This window comes from Chiloscyllium plagiosum, unplaced genomic scaffold (genome assembly GCF_037043375.1).
Source record: "Chiloscyllium plagiosum isolate Xiang-an unplaced genomic scaffold, Cpla_swu_hap1 HiC_scaffold_28, whole genome shotgun sequence".
NCBI classification, from domain to species: Eukaryota; Metazoa; Chordata; class Chondrichthyes; order Orectolobiformes; family Hemiscylliidae; genus Chiloscyllium; species Chiloscyllium plagiosum.
The window spans coordinates 37,887,872-37,903,338 of NW_028270166.1; the positions used below are offsets into that span (position 1 = coordinate 37,887,872).

Genomic DNA, 15,467 nt, shown 5'->3' on the forward strand with positions numbered 1-15,467 from the left:
CACCATTATGATGAATGCCTCTCAACTTCTATTCTCCAAGGAGAACATTCCCAACTTTCCCAATGTAACTGAAGGTCTTTATATTGTGAAAGCAATCCGTAATCTTTGTGTGGCTGATTTCCACAAGCAGAACCAAAGCCTGGTCTTAACTTTGCAAAATGTAAGCAGCCAGGTATCTGGGATCTATGTGTCCCATCCCAAACTCAGCATGCAAGTGCACTCAGTTTCAGAAAATTAGTCTAAAGCACTTGGTGAATAAGCAGAATTAACTTTCAATTGTGTTGTGGAGTCAATATTGTGTTAGAGATTTGCCATCATTTGTAGAATACAGAACCAAACCCCCACTGTAAAAAATGAGGTCCAAAACACCCCCTTCCTGGTTCTCCTCTGCTGCCTCCTACACTACTCTTGAGGGTCTGATTAATTGTATACAAAAACAAACCAAGTTGTAAAGGTTAATTCATTTATTTTATTGTTTTTCAACTTCAATGGTACAGAGTCACCAGGAAATCATACTTAGCTACAGAAAAGATTTATTCCACAACCCCTTAAAGCACTACCCTCAAAACAGTAAAATCTTAGAGTTTTTCCAGAAGCTGCTTCCTCAACACGTTGACTGTATCTTTTTGAGGCACATATTGTTAGATTATTGGATAGAAGACTCTGTCGGTTACTCTTAACATGTTCTTGAACATAATCATCTTCATGTAGCCATTGTGACCCCAGCTGGTTCCAAAACTAATAATGAAAGAATTTTTGTTAAAATGCAAAATAGGTTTGTCATACCAAAGCAAAGAAGGTAAAACTTCCTGCACAGTTTTGTTTTAATCACACTTATGCCTATACTTTCTAAAGTTGGTCAAATTTAAATTCAGATCTACCTGTACACATCTCTCCACTATGGATCCCTCATCACACTGTCTGTCTATTAGTATCTTCTAAGTATCTCCTTTCTATTTATGACAGCTATAATTTCTGATCCCCACTTTCAGCATCTCCCCTTTAACATTGTGATTTGACTTTCCTCTTCTCAGTCAGAACATTTGTTTCTTTCTGCCGCACAGGGCCAGGGATCTGGGTTTGATTCCAACCTTTGGTGACTGTCTGTGTGGAGTTTGCACATTCTCCACATGTCTGCGTGGGTTTCCTCCGGGTGCTCCGGTTTCCTCCCACAGTCCAAAGATATGCAGGTTAGGTGGATTGGTCGTGCTAACAGTGTTCACGGGTGTGCAGGCTTGGTGAATTAACCATGGGTAATGTGCAATTATTGGTACGAGGCCATGGTATGGGGCTGGACAGGATACTCTTTGGAGGGTCTGTGCAGACTCGATTGGCCGGATAGCCTCTACCTGCAAGGTGGGGGTTCATTAATTTTATGATTCTAAGATTCTTCAATTGTTTTCTATGCCTATCTAATATTTTAACAGCTTATCATCCATCCTTTGAAGCATGTGGAATGTTCCTTCGAGTAAAAGTACCATTCCAAGTTAGCTTTCTTCAAAAGGAAAGACACCCAAATTCTTGTGTGTCCTTCAACACTTAAAATCTCAAGGATTCTCCACCTATTTCAACTCCTATTCCACAATCCATACCACTTACCTGTTTTTAATGATCCAATATTTTTCATTAACCTTATTCACGTAGCCCACTATTGTCACAGCATGGTTAGGTATTTCACCATTGTAGTTAGTATCATCAAAAATGCCTGTAAAACAGCACAATATGAAGACATCATGTCAAGGTCAAATTTCAGATATAAAAGGGTGATTGTGTTGACCAAAGTAGACTTTCACTGAAGTCCTTTCAAATAGTATATTCATTTAGTTTAAAGGTTGTCATGTAGCAATTTACTTGTAGTTTTAAAATTTAACTTTACATTAAAAACCACAAAACAAAATCTTTTTTCCATTTTACTATCATTTAGTAGGATCTGGCAATTGCCTGAGACCAAATGGAAATCGGTAACATGTGATGGTTATAAGTTAGTTAAGGGATAATTGGGCCACCACTTGACTGGATGGATACATATGTATATGTAAATAACAATGGGAAACAAGTAATCAGTGATGTTGGAGCATTGTGATCTATGAGTTGTAACAACACTGAGTAGAAGAGAATAGGCCTGGACTCAGTCTAACTAACCTTTAGTGGTAAACATTATACATGCATATGTCAGAAGGGATAGTGTAGAGGGAATTTTCTCAATGTCTTCACAAGTTTTAGTGTAATGTACAAAAGGTTTAGTTGTCTTTTTGCCTCAATTTATGTGAAATTATTTGTGTAGTTTTAGTGGAGTTTGTTAAATGGATGCACAGTACAGTAAATTGCATGATAGGATGTGAAATAGAGAGAATAAAGGGGTGAGTGATAATTAGCTTACTGTCATCTTTATAATTCAAGAATGCATCACTCATGTAAACATGTACAGCCACTGGTCCGTGTTTTGCCACTATCTCCATTATTTCTGTCTCTTCCAGATTCTTAATATCAACGTAACGGGACAGTGTTCCAACAGAATTTGCTGAATCAAATGTGCAAGCTTGCTTCTGAAATTGGAAGAGAAAAATATCATTTTTTCAAATCAAAAAGTCAGATCATTATTTCCAGAATTCTGTTACTGAATTCTTTACAAGCTTCTAAGAATCTAAAATTGATTGTGTCAGCCAATTCAGGATTCAATACAATCCAATTCTCAGTTAGAGGCTGAGGCATGTGGCCTAAGAAGGCCCAAGTATTGTTCCTGACTGTTTCTGAAATTAGCTGGTCTCAGTAGGGGTAGCTGAGGAAACACTACTATTGGTCTCAACAATCATCCTCCACCTTGATCTCACTACATCCTGTAAGCATGGAGAACAATCATCGTAGAATCATAGACTCCCTACAATGTGGAAGCAGTCCCTTCTGCACTCTGACATACACTGTGTCAAGTTTGATTGTTGATGCTGTCCAATATCAAAGAGTACAATAGGAGTCAGGGTCAACGCTTCTGCATTGGGAAGAAAGGCCAGCTGAACGGTGAGACTTGTCCAGTTGGTCCATTGTCTTTGTGGTAGCATTCTCCTATATATGAAAGAGACTCCACTCAAGACAACTTCAATGTGTGTTTCTGGGTTGATGTCCATTGGGATTCTTGTAACTGATGAAACCTAGTCCATTCTCACCCTTAATTCCAACCCCAAACCCACTCCCACCCTTCCTTTCACTAAATTCCAAGGGAAAGAATGTAAAGAACTAGCAACAATCAATAATTATTAATAGAACAGATTACAGTTCTAACTCAAGATAGGATGTTTTGAGGAAGCATAATAGGAAATTCACTGCACTGATGCAAGTTAGAATGTAAAACATGTGCTGTGCATAAAGATGTGGTCACTTCCTGTAAGTGTAAAATGAAAGTTAAACTTCAAACTGTTGCTGAACTGAACATAGAGAATCACTGTGTGAAAATGAGAATAGTAAAGCAACAAATGTACCTTTGCTACGTAGGGGTATGTTCCACGAGTTTCAATTCCATTGTCACGAATGTACTCCAAAGCACGATGCACCCATCCAGCATTGCATCCTTGATTCTGATAGCTTTTTGCACAATCCACAAGGTTTTGCTCACTGAGTGAGAGGAGGTCGTTGGTTGTATTGGACAGTTGTCCTTCCATCGTTGCAGCTGCAGAAAAGGCCCAGCACGATGCACACTGGCCCTGATCACAAAACAGATATGAATATAACAAAACTCTTTCTCTTGATCATTCATCACTTCCAATGAAAACTAATAGCATGAGAATATGAAATGTGGATTATCTACTTGTGGATGTCATTATTTAAATATCTGAATGTTAAAAAGCAATTCTGTATAGTCTGTTTCTCAAATTGCTTACTTCAGAGCTACTCTTTCTGCCTGTATATCTTGATTAGAAGTCTCAAATGTAATATGAACATTTTTTTCATTGTAATACTTATTTGCTGTAACAATTCTCCCATCACATAATTTTATGACTATTAACATAATTATACGACAATGATGCTATCAAGGACAAATTCATTCCTTCATTCCCTCTGTAAGTTTTGTGGATTTACTTGACCTGTTGGTGTCATATTAGTGATGGTGCAGCCCTGGCGATGTTGAGTATTCTGCAATTTTTACTCACTGGTGAGGAAGAAATGGCAATTATGTCAGGATGGCATTGATCGTGGGATGTGGTCGATTTCCTGTAATACTGGGAATTACTTTCCTTGTTGGCAAAAGAGGTCGTGGAACAGGGAGAAGTTGCCAAAGATTGCAAAGTGTGGACAATTCATTCTGCAACTGAATTATTGCGAGACACCAAAAGACATGCCTGTGATGTTTATGTAATACTCTGCTTTCAATGGCTGAGTAGCAAATACACTGCTGACACAAAACATTTGACCATACAGTTTAAGAGCTTCTCGTATGATTTGGCTGTACAGAGCTAATCAGCACATTAATAGGACATAATGGAAGGGAGAAAAATCAGTCAGGTTCTCGGCCAGTGTTAGGACACACTTCAGAAAATCATAGGTTCAAATTTGACCCTCAAGCTGCCATAGTCTGACTCGGTAATGGGGCTGCTCTCTCATTAGAGAAACATGATTGGTGGAGATTTAGCCTGAGGGCCACCATGCCTCAGGCAAGGGGCATGATTGAGAAGGAGAGTCTTTCATGATAACCTCAGCCTTTGCTGGGAATTGAGCCCACAACTGTCGTTATTACACTGCTTTGCAAACCAACTGTTGAGCCAAGTGAGTTAAACCAACTCCCAATTTGGCCCTAACATCCATCAAAGAAATAAATTTGAAAGGGCAACAATAAGGTTTCACATATTGTTTCACTGACACAAAATTTTGGAGGCTGCTGTGAGACTGGCAGCATTTCCTGGAGAGAGAAAGAAAATGCTAACATTTGCATTTCTTCTCAGCAATGAAAATCACATCCAACTGGATGGTACCACCAGTGAAACAGACTGATTCTGCTTTATTTCATGTCAGTTAGTAGGATTTAAAGTCATTGAACAGGTTGTTTGTATAGTGAGGTTACAAATGACATGATGAAAATTAATGGGTACCTGGTCCTTCACGGCTGTAACATAATTATCATCACGCCAATCCTTCTGCTCTGGAAGAGAACTCAATTCCTCTAAACTGAGATCTGCCAGTTTTGACATTTTGTCTCCCACTTTCTCTCTCATTAATTGGTTGGTTTCCTGGAATACCTGAGGGAAAAGTGATTCACAATTAAAGTAATTTCTTGTTATCTCAGAACAGTTCCTTTTCTGTAGATACTTAATTCAACCACTAATCACTAGATAGATCCCAGACAAAGCAAAGACAAAGGAGAGTTAGCAGCAGTGAACTACCTCAAAACATACCCCTTACTCAGACTGGTAGAGGTGGAAAATACCACAAAATATCAGGAAACAATTCTGTTCAAAGAACCAAAATCAATCCTACTAAAGCTCATGGAAGTCCTTTTCTCACATTAAACCAGTTGAGCGGACAATTAATGTCCTTTGATAAATTAATGACTGTGAATATTGCAATTGTTACAGAATGATTGGCCAACTGATCTAGAATTCCTTTCCATTAAAACAGAGAACCAGCCACTTACAATTGTCTCATTCACCACTTGTGTAGATTGATCAAAGACCAGTTTAAATGTATACGTTCCTGCTTTATGTTGGATAGTAATCAGTAATTTGTTTACCATCTATTCATTCATTTATTAAAAGAGATTGCTTATAAAGTGTAAATTTGCAGTAAAATTGCTCATTTTCAGCAATGGGAAGAAGATCATTGGACCTTTTTGTCAATAAACATGTAGTTAAGCAGGTAATTAGGGAACACTGATTAAATAATTGATTGAGTGAACATAAAAGGGTGACTTGATTAATTAATAAACTCTGTCTATGATGAAAGTTAACTGGCTTAGATCCACATTTTCCTTAAAATTGGAAAGATGGTTTTGAAATGGTGTTGAAACCCTAATTATTGAACATTAAAAATTGACAGTCTTGATGCAGGCCCTTTTATTCCTTCAACAGCCTCTGAAAGGATTATTTAATTAATCCCCATCACTTTCCAACTGTTCCTATTTCCAATTCCAGTTTGAAAAGTATCATAGAATCATAGATAGAGTGGTGCTGGAAAAGCACAGCAGGTCAGGCAGCATCCGAGGAGCAGGAAAATCGATGTTTTAGGCAAAACAATTGCCCGAAATGTCGATTTTCCTGCTCCTCAGTTGCTGACTAGCCTGCTGTGCTTTTCCAGCACCACTCTAATCTTGACTCTGATTTCCAGCATGTGCAGTCCTCACTTTCGCCTAGAATCATTGATACCCTACAGTGTGGTAGAAGACCACAATGACCCTCTGAAGAACATCCCACCCAGACCTACCCACCCTGCCTATAACCTTGCATTTCCCATGTCTAATCCACCTCGCCTGCACATCCCAGGACGCTATGGGCAATTTAGCATGGCCAATGCACCAAACCTACATATCTTTGGACTACGGGAGGAAGCCAGAACACCTGAGGAAACCCATGCAGACACGAAGAGAAAGTGCAAACTCTACACAATCACCTGAGGCTGGAATTGAACCTGAGTCCTCACAGGTGCCTCACAGCACCAGTACTAACCACTAAAGAATCTGCTTCCATCTTTTCTGGAAGTGCATTCCAGCTTATAAGGATTGAAACAAAAACTCATCTCCCAATTGCTGATTTTTCTGGAATTTGTTTGTGCACATCTTATGTTTGAAGATGAACCTGGAACCTGAATACGTATAACCTCCATCCAACTTTTCGAGACTTCATGTCTTACCAGGTTAGCTGAAGTTCTGCAGGCAGCAACCAAAATGAACATCAAAAAGCTGGAAAGCTCCATGGTGTCGTATCGAACAAAAGCTACAGAAAGCAAAATAAGAATAACGTGGGGAAACAATTCAAGTTCAAAATATCATGTTCCTATGCACACTATTAAGATCGTCTCTTAATGAATCAATATTCCTTGTTTTACCTATTCTAAGTGAGCTTAGTTTCTATTGAACTGAACTGTCGATCACCTGGTGATGGCTTTTTCTGAATATGTAAAGGCAGAATTAACTCTGAAAGGTTCCCATTATTAGAAAACAAAGTTTTTGGAGGGTCAAATGTCTCTTTACTAGCTTTCTGAAGTGTGAATATTTGTTCCTGATTACACGTAGTCATGCATTTGACTATTATGCTATAAATGCACTTGTCACCGCAGAAGTTTTTTTTACGGATACTTAACTCTACCACTAATCATTAGATATACCCAAGACAAAGGGAGATTTGGTAGCAGCCAAATCTACCTCAAAATATGCCCCTTACTATAGACTGTAGAGGTGGAAAATACAATAAGACACCAAAGGTGGTCATCTGGTAAATAACACAGAGTTCATTTCATGTCACTTTTGCCCATTATTTTAATGGAAACATTCCCATTCATGGACTAAAATTTGCTGTGGATTTTTCTGCATTTACACAGATATATCACATATAAATAACTACCTATAACTTTTATATGAAATATCAGTCCACACAATGGGCTTTTGTTACTTTTTAATGACAAAAACTAACTTGAACTCACCTTGTGAATGTATTGGTTGTAGGACCAACAAAGTCACTGGAAACTAAGTTGTTCTGTATTGGAGCTACAGTTTGGTGTTGCATTATATACTCTTCGAAAATCCAAAGAATAATTCCTAATTATGTACTAAGTGTTGTCAAATATAGGCAGAGTTTTAAGCCCCCTCATTATCTTCTTCTGTATCCACCCATTAATCAGATTGGTTTAATGGATATGTCTTATGGAGTTTGACATCAATAAACATTGGTGACCCAAAATCACACAAAAGTACTTTAACTTCTGAACTTAACCTGTTCTTTAAAAATAATTAGATAATGTTTCTTTAATTGTACAATAGTTTTCTGTGCAGAACTCTGTTGTGGAGAGCTGATTGATTTGATTGATTTGAGATGCTCATTTGTACATAACATAATGCAAAAGGTCCATCTTCTGTTACTTACAGTGTTGGAAATATCCCAACAAACACAGTTAGAAAACTCCACAATTTATAATCTTCTGACAACGTGTTTATTTGGATTTTGTTTGATAAGTTGTACCACTCAGAGAGTATAAGTTATATGCAAACTCTGGAATTAGTCTCAATGTCATGAAGGGTAACATTCTGGCACTCCAATAGGATGCAGATTGAATTCTTTATATCAAACTGAACATTAATCATTCTTGCAACCTCTCAGTTGATAATTGTGAAAGTGATTTGGGTTTTCCTATTACCATCTTTTCTGCCAGTAGCTTAACATAAATGATGTTTGCTTCCAGTGTTCCAGGAACTTTGACAATTCAAAATTTCCTCTTGCAAGGTTTGGATATCTCTGTCCTAGCAATCACTCCTGTATTAATAATTTCCTTCTATCAGTTATTCCAACTTGTATCAAGTTTTCAGTCACCCAATAGAACATCAAAGCACAATTGAAAAGAATGAATTTTAGTATGCAGATCAAAAAATATACAAAAAGCATCAGATAAAGACAATCTGATCCAATATATTCCAGCCTAGGCATTAAATATTTCTGTTATGGGGGGAAAAGAAGGAAAGAGGGAGGGGTGGCAGAATTGATTAAGAATACCGTAGCAGTGTTAGTGAGAGAAGATGTCTCAGAGAAGTCAAGAATGAAATCCAGTTGGCTAGAGATAAGGAACAAAAATGGTATAATGTGCACATTTGCAAAGAATTTTCATGGAAATACAAGAATTAGAGAGCTATTATAATGGGAAATTGTAATTATTGGAATATAGACTAGAATAGTTGGAGTGTGAGTGAGGGTAAGCAAGGCAAAACTTTCTGTAATGTTTACAGGAGAATTTTCTACAGTAGTATGAGTCAAATTTTCCACTCCCTAATGATGTCAGCCAAGTGGACTTCATAGAATGTGAGTTCCCTGATTGGGGCTGTTAATCTGGTCCAATCAGGGAGCCCAGTCTGACATATAAAAAGAGAAGTGTCAGACGTTCTGCTCACCTTGACAGCTGGCTCTGAGGGAACTGGATCAGTGTCAAAGGCTGTCCATGTGTACATAATGAATGGCTTGATGATGGGATGCCAACCTCTGTGAAGTTATTTCACTAAAGATGCCAAGAGAAGTGGCAAGAAGGAGAAATAATTGGTTAAGTTGGGTCTGTTGAGATACTCACCCCTTTTCACAACCTCATAATTGACTTCTTGCGAGAATGTTGATAAGCAACCTTCTTGATCCACTGGCAATTAAATTCCTTAAGTTCCAATTAATGGTTTTTAAAGGTCTCAATTTGCTACCATCCCAATTACCAGTGTTCTTGGTGGTAGAGAAAGGTGTCTGGTTTCCCAAGTAGAAACCCAGAGTAACAAGCAAGGACATTCCAAAAGGGACATTCTGGAGGCAATCAGCAGCACAAATTGGGGGAAAGAGGGTGACTGACTTTGCTGTGTCATTAATGGCCCCATGACTTCCTAAGAGCCACATTCCATAAGAATGATATAAACATTACCTACCTTCTCACTGTTGGATCCATTGAGGATTAGGTCTCAACTGGCAGTCATTGGTAGTAGCTACTGGTAATCTGATACATCTGTTATAGGTCAACAAGTATGCCTATCCTCTGTTGGTTAGCTGTTAAAGATTGGTGCGAGTAGGTCATTTTCTTAGTGGCATGGGTGACATTATAGTGCACTACTTAGCATCCTTGCTCTCATACAAAATATTGGAAGATTGTGCCCTATCTTTCCAATCCAGTGAGAATAGATGAACTGCTAGTCTCGGTGCTTGGGAATGTTGGGGGTGGTCAGTAGATCAAATGTTAGCAAGGGAATATTTAGGGGACAATGACTGTTGTATTACAGAGGTTATGAAAATTACTAGGAATGATCCCGAGTAAAAATATTTAACTGGGAGAATTCCAGCCTCAGTGGAGTGAGAATGAGTATTGGGTAAATCAATTGGAATCAAAGGATGGTCGGCAAAATGTGAACTGAACAGTCAGCTGTCTCAGAGAATAGAATGTTTGGTCAGACAAAGTCTATTTCCAGGAAGTGGAAAGGATAAATCCAGATCCCTTGGATGGCAAAAGAGATAGAAATTATGAGAAAGATGAAAAAAAACATACTCTACAAAGATGTCCGGTGGATAAAGTAGCAAAGAATCAGGCTGATTATTTGGACGTTTAGAGGGGAGATCAACAGCAAGTATAATGAGGAATTCTAAAGTTTTCTGTTGATGTAAAGGTAGGATAAAGGTGGTGAACCGAGCTATGGGCTGTTTAGAGACTGAAGGGAGGAATTACACATGGAGACAAATGGAACAGCTGAGATATTAATTGAACACTTTGCATCTGTCCTTACCAAGGAAGAATGCTGCCCAGGTCATGGTGATAGATGATGTAATTCAGACACTTGAAAGGGTTGAAATTGATAAGGAGGAGGTCAGGATTCGTTGTTTGTACACAAAGTGGATGTGCCTACAGAATTAGTTGGAATGTATCCAACACTTATCCAAATGAGAGTAGAAATTATGCTGGCCAGAATATTCCCATCTTTCTTAATCTCATTATTGTGCCAGAGTACAGGGGAATTGCAAATGTCATGCCATTGTCCCAAGATGTGCAGGTTAGCTGGATTGGCTATGCAAAATTACCCATAATGTCCAGAGATGTGCAGGCTAGGTGAATTGGCCATAGGAAATGCAGGGTTACAGGGCTAGGGTAGAAGGGTGGATCTGGGTGGGATGCTCTTTGGAGGGTTGGTGTGATCGATGGGCCAAATGCTGTGATTCCACACTGTAGGGATTCTATGATTGTAAAATGGGTGTAAAAGACTAGGCCAACAACTATCGGTTGTTAAACTATAATTTAATCTCGATGGTGGAGTAACTCCTTCATTTTGTAATTACTAAGTACTTTTTAAGTATCCTCAGGTAATCGGATGATTTAATGAGGTAATGCTGCTGATGTGCAGCACATATATTTTTAGAAGGCATTTGATAAAATGCCACTCAAGGTGTGAAATTAAAGATTACAAAATGAAAAGGACAGTAGCAACATGGATATTTACTTAACTGCGTGTTAGGAATCAGGCTGTAGTAGTTATGGGATGTGTTTTGGATAGGAGGAAAGTTTGTATGTAGTAGAGTTTCTCAAGATTGGTTTTCACACCCTTGCTTTTAGTGACAGAGGCCTTGGTATACACTGTACAACTTCAAAATTGATATGCAGTTGGATGCGTTGTGAGCTGTGAAGAGGAAGTGGTAGAATCTCAAAAGAATGAATGAATGTGGATGGTAAGGGGCCAGTTGTATGGTTTCCCAGGAGGCAGACTAGGATTTTTCTATCATTTCCAGGATAGCGATTCAAGTAAGCACGCCAGAATTATCTAAAGTCTCAAACTCTCACTCACAGTTGGAGACTTCTTCAGAAGGACCAGTGGGTAGTGGATTTACCTATCAGGAGTTCAAATTTCTGGCTGTCTCCATTGAGTCAGTATGTCAAATCTTCCGTATGGTCCCAATATGCAACTTGCAACCAGACTTCAATGATCTGGCAACCAGACAATCTGAGCCAATATAAAAAAACCGAAAAAACTAAAGGAGTCACAGTATATGTTATTAATATATTGAAGGTTGATAATAGAACAAGAACATAAGAAATTGAAGCAGCAGTAGGCCATTCGGTCTCTCAAATCTGTCCCACCATTCCATAAGAACATAATTGATATATCTTAGGCCTTGTCATGCCAGATCCTTATAGCCCTCAATTCATGGATATTTCTAAAATCCATTTACCTCCTCCTTAAATACTTTCAGTGATCCAGCCTTCATAATTCTGTGGGCTAGAAAATTCCAGATATTCACAAATCTCTGAGAAAGAAATTCCTTTGTTTCTCAGTTTTAAATGAGAATCCCTTTATTCTGTAATTATGAAACCTAGTTTGAGATTAAAGTGCAAATGGAAACATATTTTTTAATAGCTAGCCCCCTCAGAACCTTTGAGGAGAAAGTGAGGTCTGCAGATGCTGGAGATCAGAGCTGGAAATGTGTTGCTGGAAAAGCGCAGCAGGTCAGGCAGCATCCAGGGAACAGGAGAATCGACGTTTCGGGCATAAGCCTTATGCCCGAAACGTCGATTGTCCTGTTCCCTGGATGCTGCCTGACCTGCTGCGCTTTTCCAGCAACACATTTCCAGCCCCTCAGAACCTTGTTTGTTTTAATGTATCTGCTGCCCTATTGTCATGTTGAATGGTGGTACCATTGAGTTTAGAAGGTTGTTGTCTGAGGAGCCTTTGACCTGCTCTTGTAGCTACAGCATTTATATGACTATTCCATTTCAGTTTCTGGTCAGTGGTAACCTCCCACTGTTGATATTGTCCTGTTCAAAATGTAAGATTTACTGGAATGATGCTGCAAGTGGATGTATCCAGCAGAAAGCAGCATCTGCAAAAATCTTATGATGTCTAGGCCTTTTGTATTCACTTGAGGGACATGGGCATCACTGGCTGGCCAGCATTTGTTGCCCAAAGTGAGTTGCACTTGAGAGGTGGGGGTCTGCTGCCTCTTGAACAGCTGCAGACTGTATAGATAAACTGATAATACTGTTAGGGAACAGAACTTCCAGGATTTTGACCCAGTGACACTGAACGAGTGGTTATACATTCTTCAGTCTTGGATGGTGAATGGCTGGAGGGGAGCTTGCAAGTGGTGGCATTTCCATGCATTTGTTGCTCTTGTCCTTCTACTTGGTAATGATCCTGAGTTTGGAAGGTGCTGTCTCAGGACTGTTGGAGAATTTCTGCTGTGCATCTTGGAGGTAGTACACACTGTTGTGGATGTGGTGCCAATCAAGTGGGCTGCTTTGCCCTGGATAGTGTCAAGCTTTTTGAGCGTTGTTGGAGCTGTGCTCATCCAGGGGAGTAGTCAATCAAATTCCTAACTTCTGCCATCTGGATGGTGGGGAGTCAGGAGGTGAGTTACTCACTGCAGGATTCCTAGTCTCTGACCTGCTCTTGTCGCAATTGTATTTATAAAGAAACATAGAAGCATAGAAAGTAGGTGCAGAGTAGGCTATTTGGCCCATCGAGCTTGCACTACTATTCAATATGACATAGATAGTCCAGTTCAGTTTCTGTTCAATGGTACCTACCACAAAGTTGATTGTGAAGAGATTCAGTGATGGCGATACCATTGAATGTCAAAGAGTGGTGCTTAGGTTCTTTCATATTGGAGATGGTCATTGCCTGGCATTTGTGTGGCACAAATGTAACTTATCACCTTTCAGCCCGAGCATGGATATTGTCTGGGTCCTGCTGTATTTGGACGCGGACTGCTTCAGTATCTGAGGAGTTGTGAATGGTGCTAAACATTGTGCAATCATCAACAAACCTCCACATTTCTGGCCTTATGATGGAGGGAGCGTCGTTGATGAAGCAGCTGAAGATGATTAGCCCAGGGCACTACCCTGAGGAAGTCCTGCAGAGATATCCTGGAGCTGAGGTAAATGATCTCCAAAAAACACAACCAATCTATAATATTAATGTGGGTCTGGGGGATTGGGGGGGGATGGATGAGGATAGATTCAACTTACCTGTCATTTCTAAAAATGTTCTGTCCATGACTGTAAAGTGATGTTAAATCAAGCCAATAAACTGGTAAACAAATAAGCCAGAAGTGACTGCAGGCAGCAATATCAGATGTTTGGTTTCAATATTTTGGGGCCACTCTGAAGAAGTTGACAAATCACTTAAAATAATGGGTTCAAATTCCAGACAGAGGTAAGCAAACATGTGAAGCTTTTGCTCATTGTTATTGTCAATGATCATTTTCAGCCTCAGATGCATTAAAGCTGCAGTTTTGTTGACATTAAGATTCATCACACCAGTCTCTCCATTAGCTTCAGCAGTTGCTACCAAAACAAATAACAAACTCCCTGGAGTTACATGATTTGTTGTTTAACATGATTAACTAATATTCAGCTAAATGAATTTTAAATCCTAATGTGGGAATTTAAATTGAATTGAATATCATCTGCTGTTGCAGAGAATAGGTCATTTTTCTGTACTTCTTTGATTATTTTATTATTTTTATTTTGTTTATGTCTCCAAACATTTCAAGCTTTTAAAGATTGGGGGAAGATGATGTAGTTGTGATAATGTCCTGACTGAATAAGTTAGTAGGTCCTAGTTAACATGCTGGGGTGTGAATGTGGTGCAGTTTAAAGTCAAATGATAAATCTGGAATTAAAATTACTTTTGGTAATGATGACTATAAAAGTTTTGCTCACTGAGCTGGAAGGTTCATACTCAGATGTTTCGTCACCATACTAGCTTTCTCCGGAGGCTCACTGAAGATGTTACCTAGTATGGTGACGAAACGTCTGAACATGAACCTTCCAGCTCAGTGAGAAACCTACACCCAGAACATCACCCTGAGCTACAAACCTTCTCAAAACTCGCTATGACTATGAAGCTATCATTGATTATCGCAAAACCCCATCAATTTGTTCACGACCCTTTTGGAAGGAGATTTACCATCCTTACCCGATACAGTCAGTACTGAAATCATATGATGGTTCTTGTGTAATCTCACATTAAAAGAAAATCATGCAATAGCTGTACCATTTAAACTAATGGGGCAAGAATTGCATTATAGCCAATACAGCTGAGGAAAGTTTGTGATCTGCAAACAACAGTCTAAATTCTTCAATCGAGTTAAAGTCAATTCACATTGTTTCATAAAATGTTAAAAATCACACAACACCAGATTATAATCCAGCAATTTTATTTGAAAGTACAAGCTTTCACAGCATTGATCCTCCATCAGGTCCATAACTAGTGGACTACAATCTGGTGTTGTGTGATTTTTAACTTTGTCCACCCCAGTCCAACACCAGCACCTCCACATTACAAAACGTTGTGATATTGTCACCAAAACTGCGTGAAACTGTGGTCTAACCTCCAATAGTCCAACCTTGGATAAGTATGACAACTCTTGGGACCAAGGTTAAGAATATCCATTCACCGTTACTGCGGAATAACAGGATGCCTAAAGTCTTCTAATTCCTGAAAGAACTGCAAATAGTGGAAATCAGAAACGAAAACAAAACTTGCTGGAAATTCTCAGCAGATCTGGCAGCATCTGCAGAAAGAAATCATTCAGAAGTGTTACTGGATCTGAAGTGCTAACTCTCATTTCTCTCCACGGATACTGCCAGACCTGCTGAGATTTTTCTATTTTTGTTGCTTCATATTCCCTTTCTGTTTCTCACCTACATACTGTCCCTTGGTGACCCAATTCAATGATATGATATATAGTTCCACACATGCATCCGTGGTACCAGGCTGCACATCACCATTATATTTCCTAAATCTTCTACAATTTCAATGTCACCCT

The 15,467-nt window shown here is 39.0% G+C and overlaps 1 protein-coding gene across 1 annotated transcript; it reads right to left on the minus strand.

The window, feature by feature from the left end:
• Positions 1-641: 641 nt before the first annotated feature.
• Positions 642-6,894, minus strand: LOC122565545 (procathepsin L-like). Its single transcript, XM_087976241.1, has 6 exons — positions 6,832-6,894; positions 5,079-5,225; positions 3,474-3,695; positions 2,381-2,546; positions 1,600-1,705; positions 642-738 (listed from the first exon to the last, which is right to left on the minus strand). The coding sequence occupies exons 1-6, from the start codon at positions 6,892-6,894 to the stop codon at positions 642-644; spliced, it is 801 nt and encodes a 266-aa protein (XP_087832367.1).
• Positions 6,895-15,467: the final 8,573 nt, after the last annotated feature.

Bases quoted from the DNA above. Each gene is read 5' to 3' on its own strand.
- LOC122565545 (XM_087976241.1), bottom strand. From the start codon at position 6,894: ATGGAGCTTTCCAGCTTTTTGATGTTCATTTTGGTTGCTGCCTGCAGA. The intron at 5,226-6,831 runs GTAAGACATGAA...CTTTTCCCTCAG, and splicing joins GCAGAACTTCAGCTAACCTG to GTATTCCAGGAAACCAACCA. The intron at 1,706-2,380 runs GTAAGCTAATTA...GCTGTTTTACAG, and splicing joins CTTGAATTATAAAGATGACA to GCATTTTTGATGATACTAAC.